We start from the raw sequence: 17065 nt of genomic DNA on the forward strand, positions 1-17065 counted from the left end.
TTTTGGGCGCATACTCCACAGGACATTATAAAGTCTCTGATATCTTTTTTCCAAGACGGCCACCAGAAGTAGCGCTTGATCTTTTCTGAGGTCTTGGCCATACCGGGATGACCTTCCATTAAAGAATCGTGATAACAGGAGATTACTTTTTTCTGTAAATCTGTGCTGGGTAGGTATAATCGTTCTTGGAAATACAATAAGTTGTCCTTTACTGCAAAGTCCTTTCCCTGCAGATGCCAATTCTGTATGTCTGCTGGAGTTACAAGTTGCCTGGCTTTATCCTTAACTTCCTCTATTGATTCTGTGGCGATTACACCCAGAATTCTTTGTTCGGGAATGATTGGTACAGGTTTAGGGTTGATCAAGTGTTCTTCCACTCCCATCCGAGAAAGGGCATCAGCTTTACCGTTCTTTGTACCAGGTCGATAGGTAATTATGAAGTCAAACTCGGCAAAGAATAATGCCCAACGGAGTTGTCTAGAGGATTGGGCTTTTGCGGTTTTCAAATATTGCAGGTTTCGGTGATCCGTAATCACAGTAACGGTGTGTCGGGCCCCCAGCAGATAATGCCGCCAAGCCTTAAAGGCAGACTTGATAGCCAGAAGTTCCTTGTCAGTAATCGTGTAATTGATTTCAGGAGGCGAGAATTTGCGGGACCAAAATGCCACGGGATGCAACTGATTGGTTACCGGGTCCTTCTGTGATAGAACTGCCCCCATGACAAGGCTTGAAGCATCAGTTTCCACGATGTAGGGGAGTTCGGGGCGAGGGTGTTTTAAGATTGGTGCGGAGATAAATTTAGTCTTCAAATCCTGGAAAGCTTGTTCCGCCTCGGTAGACCATTCAAAACGTTTGTTTTTCTTTAACAAGGCAGTGATGGGCTGGACTATTCGAGAGAATTCGGGGATAAACCTGCGGTAAAAGTTAGCGAAGCCTAACATGCTTTGCACTCCTTTTACGGAGGATGGTGATGGCCATTTGAGAACTGCATCGACCTTCTTTGAATCCATACGTACTCCGCCAGGTGATAATATGAATCTCAAGAATTCAACTTCAGTCACGTTGAAAACACATTTTTCCAACTTAGCGAAAAGTTTGTGTTGACGCAATCTTTCGAGGACCATTTTCACGTGTTTTCGATGTTCAGATTCCGATGAAGAATAAACGAGGATGTCGTCAATGTAAACAACAACACACACATCTATGAGCTCTCTGAGGACATCGTTCATAAAATATTGAAAGGCGGCCGGGGCATTGCAAAGTCCGAAGGGCATGACCTGATATTCAAATAGCCCATACTTGGTGCGGAAGGCAGTCTTCCATTCATCGCCCTCTTTTACTCGTACCAAGTGGTAAGCTCCTCTAAGATCCAGCTTTGTATATATGCATGCTTTTCTGACTTGGTCCAGGAGTTCAGGGATCAAAGGTAACGGATATCTATTCTTAACGGTGATCTGGTTCAGGGAGCGATAATCGATACAAGTTCTAAGGTCTCCTTCCTTTTTTGGAACGAAGAACAAAGCTGAAGAAGCAGGGGACTTGGAAGGACGAATAAACCCATTCGCCAGGTATTGATCCAGGTATTGTCGAAGGTGAAGGTTCTCAGGCTCGGTGAGGGCATAAATTCTACTACAAGGAGGAGTAGATCCAGGTATCAGGTCTATCTGGCAGTCATAAGACCTATGAGGAGGTAGAGAGTTAGCCTGATCCTTCCGGAAAACATCTCGGTATTCAAGGTATTCGGGAGGTAACTGGGGAGTCTCTGAAGAAATTGCTGCCAGTGCAACATCAGGTGGAGGGTGACAAGTGGAGACACATTCTGGAAACTGGACCGTTCTTGCTCGCCAATCGATCAGAGGATTGTGTTTCTCTAACCAAGGTATTCCTAGAATAATCTGAAACTGAGGGGCCTTGATCACATCGAACACGATCTTCTCATGGTGTCCATCTTGACTTACTAGTGTCACCTCTTGAGTGGTATGCGTTACAGGCCCGGAGGCTATCTCCGTACCATCCACTGTAGTAATGACGTCCTTTACAGCCTTGGGACAAAGAGTTAGATTCATCCTCAAAACCATTTCATGATCCACATAATTGCCGATGGCACCGCTATCGACGTAAGCTTCAATTGCATGTAATCGATCCGGGTTATCAGGGCTAATGAGGACCATAGGTATCACGAAATGCGAGGTCACAGAACTGGTTTTCACGCTCGGCAAGAGGACCTCTATTCTTGTCGGGCGAGGTCGTTTCCCTGCTCAGAGTTTGTAACTTTGGTAACTGCAGCTCCTACTGCCTTCTTGGCAGGTTTCACCGGACAGTCTCGAAGAAAGTGCCCTGAGTTTCCGCAATATAGGCATAATTGCAACTGTTTTCTCCTTTCCCGCTCCTTTTGTGTTAGAGGACCTTTCAGACCCCCTATTTGCATGGGTTCCCCGGAGTCTACTCCTTTGGAAGGAGTTGGCGGTTTGGAAAATACTCGAGCATCAAACTTGGAACGGTCGGCCTTCCTGTTCTGCAGTCTATGATCTATTTGAACGACCAAGTCTATATAATCCGAACAGTCTTGTGGGGGATTCACTACTTGGGCTAAAATGTCTTTGAGCTCTCCACGTAGACCTCTATAAAACAGCGTAATCCTTTTGTCCTCAGGCCATTGAGTTTCCACTATTAGTCTATTGAAAGATGCAATATAAGCCAAAAGGTCTTGATTACCCTGTCGCAACGAAAGAAGCTCATTGTCCAAGGCCTGCCCCTGTGAATGTCTTGCGAACAGTTTTTCCATACTAAGCTGAAAGGCTTGAAAATCATGGAGAACCGGATCATCTTGATTAACTAGAGGGATCGACCAGTCTGCCGCATTGCCACTAAGGTACGAAAGTACAAAAGCTACTTTAGCTTGATCAGTTGGAAAGGCTGCTGGCCGGCATAAGAAGTGCAACCGGCACTGATTGATAAATACTGCAAACCTCTTTGGGTCACCAGAAAATCGTTCGGGCGGAGCCAGAGGTACATTCCCAGGTAGGTTGATCTACACTGGATTCATAGAGGATGTTGAAGGAAGATTTGCCCCTGATGCGGGTAACGGGTTTGTCCGGCTTGTGACTGTAGCAATTGTCTAGCAAGACCGTCTGTCCTCTCCTTGGAAATAATTAGTTCCCTTTTTAGAGCATTCGTTTCCTGACGAGCTGCATGCACTTCCGCCCTTAGTTCCCCAAGTAACCGGGCTAGGTGGTCAGTATCCGAGGTTTCCATAGCGCCTGGGCGAGAGTTTTGCGGTAGGCTTTGCGTTCTGTAACGCTCACCTGATTCTCGCAGAGGCGCCGGTCTTGACTGGGCGACTACCGTATCTTCCAAGATGATGTGTAGCACCCGGTTGGCTCTTGGGCTGGACCTCTGTGCACTGTATGCCTGATTTCAAGAGTAAGATGTCTGCAGATAGAAAATATGGGATTAATGGACTGGGGTGATTGGGGTGTCCCTATCTCTTTCCTTTTTGCTCTGCTGTAGACCCCCAAAGGTTAACGCTCTCACCTTAGGTAAGTGAATGCCGAGCTCTCCATCTGCCTCGGGGCAGGGTGCTGTAACCAGTTTCTTCACTGGATCGGTAGCGCAGGCCTCTTGACTTCAGAGGACTGCTGTCCGTCGTTTACTGCACGAACGGTAAGTTTCGAGTAATCCTATTGTCTTTAAAGTCTTTAGTAATGATGTCTCTTGTTTTGCAGGTTCCGGCGATGGCGGATGACGGGCTGAAGTGAGTTGAAGATGGAGTCCGTGTGATGAATAGAAGCGCCTGGAAGCACGTAAGTAAGCGCTTGTTGCCTGCTTCACGATGCGCTTTAACTGTCTTTTATTTTGCAGGTACAAGTGCGGAGCGGCTGCAGGGTGCCGGAATACCCACTGGGTTAGGTGTGGACAGGAGTAATGGCACGTGAGTATTAAAGTTCCCCAATGTCTTTAAACGCACCTTGTTTTGTCTTTCAGATGCGGGATGCAGCGCCGAAGGCCTCCAGAGCGTGCAAAGAGTTGGTAAGCTTTTGTCTTTCAGACGCCGGAATGCAGTGTGAAGACCTCCGGAGCGCATGAAGAGTAGGTAAGCCTTTGTCTTTCAGATGCCGGAATGCAGCGCGAGGCGTTGGTGGCAGCCGATGGACCAGGTAAGTGAAGAGCTGTCACTGAAGACCGTAATGCTAACCTGTTCTTTCTTGTCTTTATAGGTGTTGCTGAAGACTGGATTCAGAATGGTAAGCCTTTTCCCTTTAGGCCCAGGATCAGATGCAGAAGACACGATGAGCGTTCTGCTGCTGAGAATGCAGAATAACGCAAAGCAAGATTCATCCACCGGGTGTGGTTTAAATAGCCTCCTGTAGTGCTTAGGTGTCTCCTTCCACAGCCACGCCTTGGTAAGAAAAGAGTTCCTGCCTTCCAGAAGAGTTCCAGTGTTCTGAATCTAGGGAGTGGCTCCTGCCCCACCCAACAGGAAAAGTAGTTCCACACAGAAGAGGATCAGAGACTCAACTGGCAGGCAAGTAAGCAGCATGGTCTGCTGCAGGTAAGTCCACCCAAGCATTATGAGCCCAGCGCTTCCAGCGCTGGGACTGGGCATATTTATGAGCCTGGTGCCACTGGCGCCAGGACTGGGTGAAAAAGGTCCCAATTGGGACTGGTTGGCCCTCGGAACCTGGGTTATGGATCTGCTTCCAAGGGAGTTGGGAAAACCCTGACCTTTTGGAAGCAGAGATCATGACACTTGCGTCAGGTGCGTCTCCTGCAACAATGCAATATCTATCTTTTGTCTTTTTAAATACAGCATGACCTTGTTCCTCTTCAGGTAACTGTTGAGTCCCCTGACATTCCATGTTATGATCTTAAGGTCTCCCATAGCTCGTTAATCTCCTCAGCTCTTCCATACAGCCAGTCCCCCCCACACGTGCAATACAGATACAACCCTCTAGCTCTTCCACGTAGGCTCAGGCACAAACTTGAACTCCCCATAACTATATACACCCCAAACTCCCCTCCTCCCTTCCCTCCCCCCATCAATCCCTTCCCCAACACCGCACTCCCCAACTGCTGCCCAGCTTCATCCCTGGATCTCAGGGCTAGATGTGGGATCTCCCACATCTAGCCCTGCTAGCACAAACCTATGCCCAGGGCTCAGTAGGGTGAAGTCGCCCTAATGGCCACTTAACTATGAATACTAAATGGGGTATAGAGACCAGCTCTGCAAGGCTCTACATAAAAGCAACAGTCGCAGTGCTCGCCACATATTATTGAACAATCTGGCCTTAACCACCTAAAGGCCGCACCAATGACTATAATCGAGTCCCATAGTCCTACACCGCGGCGTCCCCATCGTGCACTACTTATCTCCTCCATCTTCTGTTCCCGTCTGAATGTCGGGCTCCTGGGGGCAACCCTGCGCGTCAAGCCATCCCATGGCATCCTCCGGAGTTTCGAAAAACAAGGTCCTGTGTTTGTGAAAAACCTTCAATTTCGCCGGTTAAAGCAGCATGTATTTATGGCCTGCTTCTCTCAATCTCCTCTTCACAGTCCCAAAGTTCATGCGACTCCGCTGCACAGTCAGGGTATAGTCCGAGTAGGCCGTTATGTTTGCCGCCGCTCGTTTAATTGTTCCACCCTTGCGGAAGTGTTCCAGTATCCTTTCCCGATCCCGGTAGTTAAGGATCTTGGCAATTATTGGCCTAGGTGGATTACCTGGCGGCGGCCTCCTCATTAGAGCTCTATGCGCACGTTCCACCGCAAATCCCTGATACAGTGCTCCTCCAGGTATCTCCTGCAGCAGCATGGATTCGATAAACTCCGTGGGGTCATGGCCCTCTGATCCCTCTGGCAAGCCCACAATGCGGATGTTATTCCGTCGGGTGCGTCCTTCCACTTCCTCCGCCCTGTTCTCCAGGTTACCCACTCTCTGCACCAGGGCGTGCAGTTTCACCTTATGTGAGGCACAGTCCGCAGTGTTCGGGCGCACCTCTTTCTCAAGAGTCTCAGTGCACTCCGCCAGGGATCTGACATCCTGCCAGAGTAAATTCACCTCTTCCTGCACCTCACCGACCTTAAGATCCAATGCCGTTTTCAGCTCAGTAATAGCTAGTTCAAGCTTGGCCTCCCAAGCCGCCTTCAAGTCTGCAATCGCAGCCAGGACCTCCTGGTTTGTACTCGTGGCAGGCATGCCACCCGCAGGAGGCTTATCCTTGCCCTTGGAACCTTCCAGACCAGGGGACGTTCTGGAGAATTCGTCCAGCGTGGGCTGCCTGCCCTTTCGGTCTCACCGCTTTATTGGACATGGTTCTGCGGCCGTTGATCAGATTTCAGGAAGCCACTTCAGAGACCCACCCAGCCGAGCCTTGTTTGCCACAATGGGTTGTGCTCTCCCACGTAAACGTACAAACACCACTCCGACCACACCACGGGTCGGGGGAGGGCACACACAGTCCAAATATAACCAGCCCCCCAGGCGCGGGAGTGTCAGTGCCTCAGAGGCTCATCCAGCCTCCTCCCAGACCCGTCATGAGCAGCCCGCGTCGGCCCACAAGTCCCACAGGCCCAAAATAAATGTTAACTCTGCCAGGTGAAAGGTGTGTCCCAGTATGTATGCTGAATGAAAGGTAGTTGAGGCCTGTAGGGGAATGTATACTCAGTTGCAACTCATGGTTCTTCCTTCAAGGAAAGAGATAAACAATTTGATTGTCACTAAAGATTTATTCATGTGACTTCTGTCAGTCTGGAAAGTAAAATCTAGTGAACTACTATGTCAGACATGGTGCTCCAGACAATGGGAACCACCATGGCAATAGTATTCTGGAATCAAGCACAATGTATGTTCCTTGTTTGGATAAAAAATCTGGGAGGCCAGGATTCAGCAGAATTTTTTTTAAATCAGGTGTGATTTGATTGTTAATGCTTTTTTCATAACATTTTGGATATGTCAAGCTTTAAATTGTTTTTTTTACATTTACAAAGTAAAGACATTTTTTTTCTCGATTGTTTATTCACAGGCCATCCATTTGACCCACATTTTCTTATAAATAATGCAGTGAGCAATGTTATCTGCTCCATTATATTTGGAGATCGCTTTGAGTACACTGATAAGAAATTTCAGAAGCTGCTGCATCTCTTTGACGACCTGTTACAGGCTGAGAGTGGACTCCTCCCCCAGGTAAGCTAAACACATGAGTACTACCACACCCTAGTATATTGAGGGAGCAAGGTCCTGGGTGAGAAGAGCAAAGCTCTTCCCAGCATGAACCTTTCACTGCCTGCTGTGTATCTTGTGCCTGAGATCAAAGACAATGGGGCTCATTCTGACCCTGCCGGTGCAGAAACAAAAGTGCTTATAAGCTTACTGACACCGTTGTTTCCTGACCGGCATATTACAGGTCTGCCTGCCGGAGCCATCAAGCCTGACAGGTCTGACCCTGCCGTGCACAGCAGCCACGGTAGCCAGACCTGTCACGGAAACACTGGCATCATTATCAATGGTGCAGGCGCTTCTTTGTACCCATTCCTGTGGAGTCCTATGGGACTCCACCATAATGGGGAACAACATTTTACCGGCACCTAGCTCCCAGTCTGCCAGGACTTGTAATGGCCCGGTGGCATCAGGAAGCTAGGTGCTGGAAACCTTTGAGTCTGGCGGCAACCCGCCGGTAGCACCGGCAGGGTTACCGATGGGCTTGTAATGAGGCTCAATGTCTGAATAGTGGTGATCATAAGGCTGTCTTGATGGACACAGCCATTGTGGTATTAACTAGCGATTCATGGTCGCAGGAGCAAAATGGTGTGTGTACCTGGGCATCTAATAGCAGTGCCTGGCAAATGCCTAATAATTATACACAAGCCATAACTGTTAGCTTTGCAAATGCTTGCTTTTAACAGGACTTCAGTGAAGGACACACAGTGCTTATAAATCCAGTGGTTGAAGATAGACCTGGTTAAAACATTTTTATTACACCTGAAGTTGGTTTAGAGCTCCAATTAAGTCATTAACTCTCAGAAGACTGCTTTGGAAAAACACTGGCAGGCACTTTGAATGCATAGTTCGATGGTAAGGCTTGATTAAAGCGAGCTGAAAGAGTTCCCATGAGGAGGTGTATGCAGACAGAAGGTACAGCAATGGGGCTGCATTTGCTCCTTTTTTAGCCATATCAGTTATGGCATCATTTGAGGAACAGATTTTGAGTACATGTTCCATTCAGGGATAATGTCTCTGGATTGTGCCGTTAGATTGATTACATTATCTTCATTTGAAAAGGTATGAGCAATATTTTGAACAACTTTCTGGAATGGTTTAATCAATGCAATAGCAATATCCAATTTACCACGCACACCTGCAATGAAGAAATCAACTTCCTTGATTTGACCATCAAGTATTATCAGGAGACCTTGGTCTGTTCATTATATAAAAAAGAGACCTGTGATACATCAAGCAATATTGATTATCTGCTTTTCCTCTTTCTTTCTTTCTTTCTTTCCTGCATGACCCTAAACTAGATTCAGACTACGTCATTTATAGATATTCTATTTTTGGACACCCCATAATTGCATTTGTTATCAGTAGTTTCTATCAACATTTTCAGGTCAGCAGGATTGCTTTTGCTCTTCACATTTGGAGTTATTAATTTAATGTGTGTTTTAAGTATGTATATCCTGTTTGAGGATATAACTTCATTAGCAATTAATTTGTTTTCCTTTTTCGTTGTTCTGTGATGTACACAATATTTCTTTGATTTATATTTTTGTTGTGTGTGTTGCTTTTTGAAATTTGTCTGGACCTAGATGAATTTTCATTTTCATGTATTAAATTATGATGAAATAAAAACATTATATATACATCTCTGTTCATATTAGTCAGTTGATGCATCTATTGGCATAGTTGGGATACATGCATTATTCCCTATAGCTGTTCTGGCACTATTGTGAGAGGTGAGGTTACGACCCAGCTCAGTTATTAGGAATTATATGAAATAACACATTGCCATGTATTCGTGGTTGGTACATTTTGTCTGTATGTTGGCTTGCGTTTACTCCAGTCCCCACCAGAGATGGAGGTAGTAGCCCTTAGGTAGTTACAATAGCATTTTTCTTCAATCCTGTACTCTAATGCAATAGTTTCGGCTTATACTAACTCACACTAACAAAGCTGAAAGTATTTAAGGAAAAAGACAAGGATGCATGTGAGACTTCACCTGGAATATTGTTGTTTTAACTTGGCAAATGAGGCGACAAGATTTCTATTATACTCATTGTAACCCCAGTGTGGAGCTGAGTGAGGCTTTGTGATGTATCTACTGACATGTTACAGAACGTTCTAAAGAGTGGTAACACCCTCTCTTACATGGCTCTGCCAAGCGCGTACTCATAAAACTATATGTTATGCCATCGGCTGACATTTAGAAAAAGAACTCATAAAATCTCACTTACACTTGTAGGAATATGACACTTCATAAAAATGCCCCTTTGCACAATTTAGGAGTTGGTCATTTATGCTATGACATATTCAACACATGAAGAGTAGAAAAGAAACAGTAAGGCAATGTACTGTACACATTAATATGATAATATGCAACACATACACATATGTACTGAAAAAGGCAATCATTAAATGTGTAAAAAAAATACTGGGCTGTGTTTATGAAGCCGTAACCACACATTTGAAATGTACAAGAGGCTCTGACAAAGAGATTGCAAAGTTTGTGAAAAGGAGCCTTCCTTCAAAGCATGACATTTTTCGCTCTGATAGATCCCCCACCCTCCAGAAGCAGGTGGGGGCTTAGCTTTGATTTATTGATCATCTCTAACCAGTACTTCACTTGCTTAGAGGCACAATCTTCCTTGTGTACTTTTGCTAACTAGGATTCAATTGTCTCCCAATACAGGTGTTTATATTTTGTTTACATTTTGCTGGTCTATAAGTTTCCTTCTTTATGATTGGTTAATTGTGCATTTAATTTTGCACAATTTGTTGCTGATGTGGCTTTGTCCTACCCTAATTTGCTTATTATGGGAGACTTTGATCTTAAGCCTTGTAATCCTACTGATACGCATGCAACAAAAACAAAAAAAATGTGATTAGTGCACTGGCTGACAGGGGTCTTCAGTTGTGATCTTCCTACGCGCAGAAGGGGAAATGTTCCTGATTTCATTTTTTCTTCTGAGAAAGACCAGGTAGCAGAATCCAACCCACTGCCTGTTCTTTGGTCTGATAATTGTGCTCTCCCTTATACAATCTACCTTTTGGAGCCTACCTGCTGTTTGTCTAACACTCTTTGTTAACGGTGGCACTAATCACTTTGTCAAAGTGAAGCAAGATCCCTGTAGTGCCCTGCTGAAGGCCATGGCGGAGGCAGGCAATGTTTTTGCACCAGTCAAGGCTAGTAAAACCCGGGCTAATCCTTCAGCACTGTAGTTTAATGCTGAGCTAAAGTCTCTTCAACAAGTGTGTCGACAATTGGGGCGCAAATGTAGATGTCGATATGGTATAGCCTCCAAACCTATTAATAAGCAGTCTGTTTTTCGGTATCAGGAGGCTATTCGGATAGCTAAATCTTAGCATTGTGCATGGGAACTCTTTAAAGTAGCGAAAGACATCTCATTGGTAACCCGTCCTATTGATCCACTACGGTCACAAGTACAGTATGACCTAATTAGCTCCTTCTTTGATGAAAGGATTCAGAAAAATGCACACATTTGTCTCTAGCAATGGGTAGCAATGGGATAGGTGGCTTAGAGGAGAGGTCTCAGGGGGGTAATCCGGGAGTGAAACAAACGATCCCAGGATGCTTCAATTTGAGCCTGTCACAGATGACATTGTGAATGGGGCCCTCGGGAAACTGAAATCTGCCTCCCTGGCCGACTTGATTCCACTCTGGGTGCTGCAGTCCCTTTATTCAGCTTTTCACTGCACCACTTCAGACTTAATTCTCTACAGGTTATATCCCAGAGCCTAGAAGCAGGCATTGTTTCGAAAACCACAGCTTGATCTGGCTTTGGTAGCTAATTATCAGCCTATCTCTCTTTTAGCATGTGTCATGAAACTCATGGAGGCTATTGTTACCCCTCAACTCTCACACTTCTTGGAATCCGGGGCTCTTTTACATCCTTTTCCATCTGGCTTTCGCCCCATAAGGGGCACAGAATCAGTGATGATTTTGGTTCTAGTTGACCTGGCGCATCTCTCAGACAACAGGGAGGTCAGAGTCTTAATTCTTCTTGACCTCACCACGGCTTTGGACACTATTGATTTGTTGAAGGGCCTTGAGAGGAATTTCCTGTCCTTCTCTTTCTGATCCAAAGACTGCAGCTTCTCCAAAAGGCTGCAGCTTGGCTGGCATTGGCAGCTGGTCGGTTGTCTCATTCACAGGCCCTCCTTCGGTAACTTCACTGGCTCCCGGTGTGCATTCGCATTGAGTTTAACATTCTCCGAATCGCTCACCATGCTTTTTCCCAACTTGGCGCTGAGTATCTGCAGGTTAAACCTATTCCCTATGATACTTCGAGGTGCCTCTGTTCGGCTTCTCAGAAATTCCTGACATTTCCCCTATTTAAGAGAGCCTGCGCGGGAGGTCAAGCATTTTGTACTCTCGCACCTGCCACGTGGAATTCTCTCCCAGACCATCTTTGGAATGTGAATGATCACTTGGCCTTGAAGACATAGCTTTTTAGTTTAATTTGTGTTTTTCTTGGTCTTAGAGTGGCTCTCTCTCACATGCTGTTTCTAGCGCCTAGAAGGCCTTGGGTCATAGTCCACACTTCATGCTGTTTCTAGCGCCTAGATGGCCTTGGGTCATAGTCCACACTTCATAAATGTTATTACATTACAATACATTACAAGGTCAGAATTTGCAATTTGGTGCAATTCGAGATTCACAAAACATATCTTTAAAAATGCACAATTTGCCAATCAGTGCAAAATGAAATTGCAATTGCACCACAACGTTAGGCCTAGCATCAAGGAAGTGCAAAGGACTTAAATGCACCCACAAAGGATTTCCAATCACTCATGAAAGATTTTGTGTGGTCTGGTAGGCATTTAAAAAAAGGATAAATTGTGCTTTTAAACGTTTCCCCCACGTTTGTTTACGGCTTTTATTTGTTATAATCTGATATTCAAGCTAAGCTCATGTATGACTGTAAAATGTGTCTCTTATCTGCTCAGTGAACACATTCTGTCTTAAATGTTGATCTTCAATCAAGGGTTCAAACTGGTGAATACCATTTTAAGTAACTTTTCATAGCAATGATTTTCGCCCTGGTTATATGTTATATGTTCAAATACGATGTATATTTCTAAAACCCCTATAATTGCTGTATGGCCTTGTTTGAATCATGAATGGTACACATTCATTGTACATGCATGTTACATCTGGCATCTCTGTTTGTGAATCCAAGACGAAGGGAGGAGGGCATCACATAATACAATTTCTCATTTGCGATTTATTGTGAATTCTTAATAGCGATTCCTCAAAGTAGGAGTGGACCCAGTTGTTAAAATCGATCAATCGCAAGCAAATACATCCATTTTGGACAATATATCAATTATATTTTGTCTGTCCGTCTCTCCTTACAATTTGTAACATTAATATCTACGAACCACATGGGTCCCCAACCGACATCCTGTGAAAACCTAATCTGTCGCGAGATCACCCTGTGGTCAATTGCTGTGGCAGCAATACATCATACCCTTTGGCCCTCTATTTGAGATCAGCATTCCCTTGTAAATGCAATGGCTCTTGTCATGATGTTTGTTTGTTCTGTAGACAAACGTCCTTTGTAGGCATCTACGAAATCACGCTTCTGCATGAAAAACAGAGAACACACTCACTCATTCAATAAATACATGTTTATTTTGTTTAGTCACTTTGTACAAAACACATTTTATTGTATTTTACTTTGAATCAATCGAGCCGGATCAATGAGCCTATGAGCCGGATCTCCTTAAGTTTCGGAAACTTCTCAGAACTTTCCTTTTCTCCTCCTTCTCCCCTCTCCCTTGCTAGTGTCCCTCTGCTGCTGCAGCTGGTGCCTGGTCCCTTATGAGCCTCCCCCAGCATCACTAATCAGCACTTGCCCATGGGCACCCTTCCCGGACTAACCTGAACCTGGTCCACCCCGTCCATCGCACTTGCTTTTCCTTCCTCCCTCCCACCCTTCCCTCTGGCGCTTGCCTTCATGGGTACCCTCAGCACTTGCTTAAACCCCTGCACCCTCCCACTCCTGCACCTCCTCCCCTCCCCCCGCCCCCCTCTTCTCTGCCCTTCCCTTCTACCTCCACCCTCCCCGGCAATGTTTGTCTCTGCACTTGTATGGTAAGAACATCACAAAGCCTAGTACAACCGTTACTGTTGTTTTCCTATGGCCCCTGTTTATTTGCCTTGTGGCGCCTGGATACTCTTGTGAATAGGCGCCTTACAAATGTCCAATAAATAAAGGAGTCAAGACTTTAGTATACCTGTATGTTTTGCATTCAAATGCAAAAGTTTAAACACATCGATCACAGCCATTCGAACTATGTATGGTCATCACTATGGAAAGAACAAAGCACACATCAGTCATATTTTAAGCCACAAATGATGTTGGATGAAACAATAATTTTCCAAATTATTACAAAATCTTCAGTATCTTGTTTTCATTTTGAATAATTCCCAAAGCCCTCTTGCTTCATGTTCTTAAACAAATAGCAAATCAAAATAGTTCCTTTCAAATCCCAATGTTCCATTGTGTCATGATGCCTTAGAGGCACTGGCCTTGGTTGCGCCGCAGGGGGAACATTCGGTGCAGGGTGACCATTCTGTGCAGTGTCCTTACACCTTATTCCTCATCCAAGATGGCCGCCGTATTGCTTCCCGGTCCGACGGGTACTTGCTTTCCATTATTGACAGAATCAATTGCTCGGCGTTCATCGATCCTGCCTTATCAATAGCCGGAGTCAGAGGAGCTTTGCGTCGCTACTCCTTACACTGACGCTACGAAGTTCGAACATAGGTACTCTTTGGTAGTTTCTACTCAGAATCCTTTCGATACTTCATTCGTTTACTTGCAAACATCGCTCTGATCCTATCTCACATTGCTTTCCCTAATTACCTCCCCAACTCAAGGCGAGCCCGCACGGACATCTCCGGCGCTTAACTGTCTTCCCTCTCCTGCAGTCGAACCCTTAGCGGATACGAAGGTCCTCCCAGCTCGGTAAGCCCTTGTTCACGTTCCATCTCTCTTCTTCACGCTACCGGATGCACTTACCGTATTCCTCCTCTTTAGCTACTGGGTCCTCTTTTATATCCACACTACCAGTCTGGGATCCCCCGCAGAGTGTAAAACGGCAACGGACAAGGATACAGGTTACACCCTTTCCTTCCTTACATTCAAACTTACCTCCATCTCTTTCACTCCGGTAATCTGTTCTTACTTCTCCTTCAGCCTTCATCAGGGAAGACCGCAGCTGAGAACCACTGGCAACCCGAAAACAACGCTCCCGACTCCTTTTCTCAGGGTTTTTTACCCCAGAGGGTTTCCCTGAGGTCGCTACTCCTCTTGTACTTATTTCAGTTAGTCGGAGGACTAGGGGTCTCAGGGGGATTTCTCACAGTCGACTGCTGCACTTGATCCAGGTTAGTGGGTAATCAGAACACTTATTGGTAAAATCGTGTTTCCGCATGACATATAGCGATGCCACCTTAGCCAACAGCATGGATCAAATGCAGCAGCTCATGCAAGCTATGCAGTCACTAGCTCATGAGGTATAAAACCTCAAGCAAGTGAACACTTATCTTAAACAACAGGTAGCCCGATTGACAGTAGGGCCAGAACTCCCTCCTACTTCTCTACCCGGGGGTAAATATGATGGAAAACCCCACAAGGCAAAGGAATTTTTGGACAGTTGTACCATCCAATTTTCCTTTAAATCGACGTACTTCCCAACGGACCAAGATACGGTGGGTTTTCTCATTTCCCACCTGTCTGGTCCTGCGCTTGCCTGGGCGACTCCCTTAATGACATCCAACAATCCCCTTCTAGATGCCTATCCTGCATTTGTAAATAGTCTCAAAAGTATGTTTAGCCGCCAGGAAATAATGGTTACTTCCCAAGAAAAACTATTGAACCTGCGCCCAAGGCAACTTAGTTTACTGGAATACATCAACATATTTAAACAGCTATTATCAGAAATAGCCTGGCCGGATGAAGGTTTGTTAACCCTTTTTAGGCGGGGATTAATGGAGGAACTTAAGGATGAAATGTCCAGGGTACCTCGACCCGCCAACCTCGCAGACATGATTACGTTGACTATGCAAATGGATTACTGTATCCAAGAACGCCAACACGACAGACGTAAAGGAAGGCTATCTCGTCCAAGATCAGAAGGCAGACTGAAGACCGTGACAAATCCGCCCCGCCAAAGTTCCCCAGAAGAACCTTTGCAATTGGGATCTGCAAGGGGACCTCTCACACAGGAGGAAAGAAGTTATAGACGATCCAATAATGTATGCATGTACTGTGGATCTTCTGAACATCTACTTCCAGATTGCACTGTGGATCCTCCTCGCCGTAAGAATACCTGGAAACCAGGAAACGCAAAACCCCAGGCGTAAGAGGAACCATGATTGGGCAGCATCTACATGGTTCCTCAAAACCTCTTATTTCATAAAACACGGAGATTGTGGAAACCCCCATGGTGGTCATACTTCTTCAACTGACCTACAAAGATAAGATCATTCGGAATATACCTGCCTTAGTAGATTGTGGAGCCATAGGCATTTTCATTGATGATCATTGGGCCGAGGAAAACGGCTTAGATCGCCTCACCAAATCAGTCTCCATACCGGTTCAGGGGGTGGATGGGAGTCCTCTGATTTCCAAACCTATCAGAGAACAAACTTTGGCGGTCTCCTGCAAGACTGCCACCCATTCGTAATTAATAGGTTTTGACATCATAAGGGCAGCACACTTCCCTATAATCTTGGGTCTACCCTGGCTCCGACTTAATAATCCTTACATAAATTGAACTGCAGGAACCATATTCTTGGGTTCTGAATTCTGTGTAAATCGTTGCCTCACCCAAGGAGCCATTGGCATCCACACGGTACTTACTTGCACCCAGAAAAAGTCACCTAAGATCCTAAGTCAATTGTGTGACATCCCTCTAACCTACATGGATTACATTAAGGTATTTTCCTCTCCTAAATTTGCAGTATTACCACCTCACTGACGGGATGACTGCCACATTGATTTAATGCCTGACCAACCCATTCCCTTTGGAAGAATGTACATGCTCTCACAAAAGGAGAAGACTATACTGAAAGAATACCTACAGACAAACCTACAGAACGGTCTTATCTCTGAATCCACTTCTCTGGCTGGCGTCTCCTTATTTTTCATACCAAAAAAGGACACGAAGGAACTTCAAACTTGCCTAGACTACCGCGGTCTCAACAAGATCACCATCCCTGACCGCTATCCGATGCCTTTAATACCCGACATACTGGAGGCAGTCAAAGGAGCTACAATATACATAAAGTTAGACCTACGTGGAGCTTATCATTTGATATGTATTGCTGAAGGAGACGAATGCAAAACAGCTTTCCGAACCCCGTTTGGCCATTATCAATACCACGTAATGCCATTCAGTCTCTCAAATGCACCGGCCCTATACCAAAGGTTTATGGACCACATTTTCTCTGATGTTCTTTTACATTATGTCGTGGTTTACCTCGATGAAATCTTGATTTTTTCCTGTAATGAAACAGATCATGTGAAACACGTTCGTCTGGTGTTAGAACGCCTCCAATCCAACCATTTGTACTGTAAGAGAGAAAAATGTGAATTCCATCAGCCCAAAGTCTCCTACTTGGGATACCTATTGTCCGCGGAAGGGATTTCTATTGATCCTTCCAAAGTCTCAGCCGTCTTAAACTGGCCAAAGCCCAACTCAGTGAAGGAGATCAAACGCTTTATTGGGTTTGCTCATTTCTATAGAAGATTCACCCCAGCCTTCTCTAGTATCATCTTACCGATTACGAGGTTGTTAAAGAAGAATGTTCCATTTCTGTGG

General features: G+C 45.3%; 1 protein-coding gene across 1 annotated transcript in view; it reads left to right on the forward strand.

The window, feature by feature from the left end:
- LOC138581421 (cytochrome P450 2D15-like) overlaps positions 1–17065 on the forward strand; it is a 398392-nt gene that overhangs the window by 197854 nt on the left and 183473 nt on the right. The window contains exon 4 of the mRNA XM_069652737.1: positions 7020–7180. Coding sequence (XP_069508838.1) covers positions 7020–7180 — 161 coding nt within the window. The remainder of the gene's footprint in view (positions 1–7019; positions 7181–17065) is intronic.

This window comes from Ambystoma mexicanum, chromosome 3p (genome assembly GCF_040938575.1).
Source record: "Ambystoma mexicanum isolate Mex_15411 chromosome 3p, UKY_AmexF1_1, whole genome shotgun sequence".
NCBI classification, from domain to species: domain Eukaryota; kingdom Metazoa; phylum Chordata; class Amphibia; order Caudata; family Ambystomatidae; genus Ambystoma; species Ambystoma mexicanum.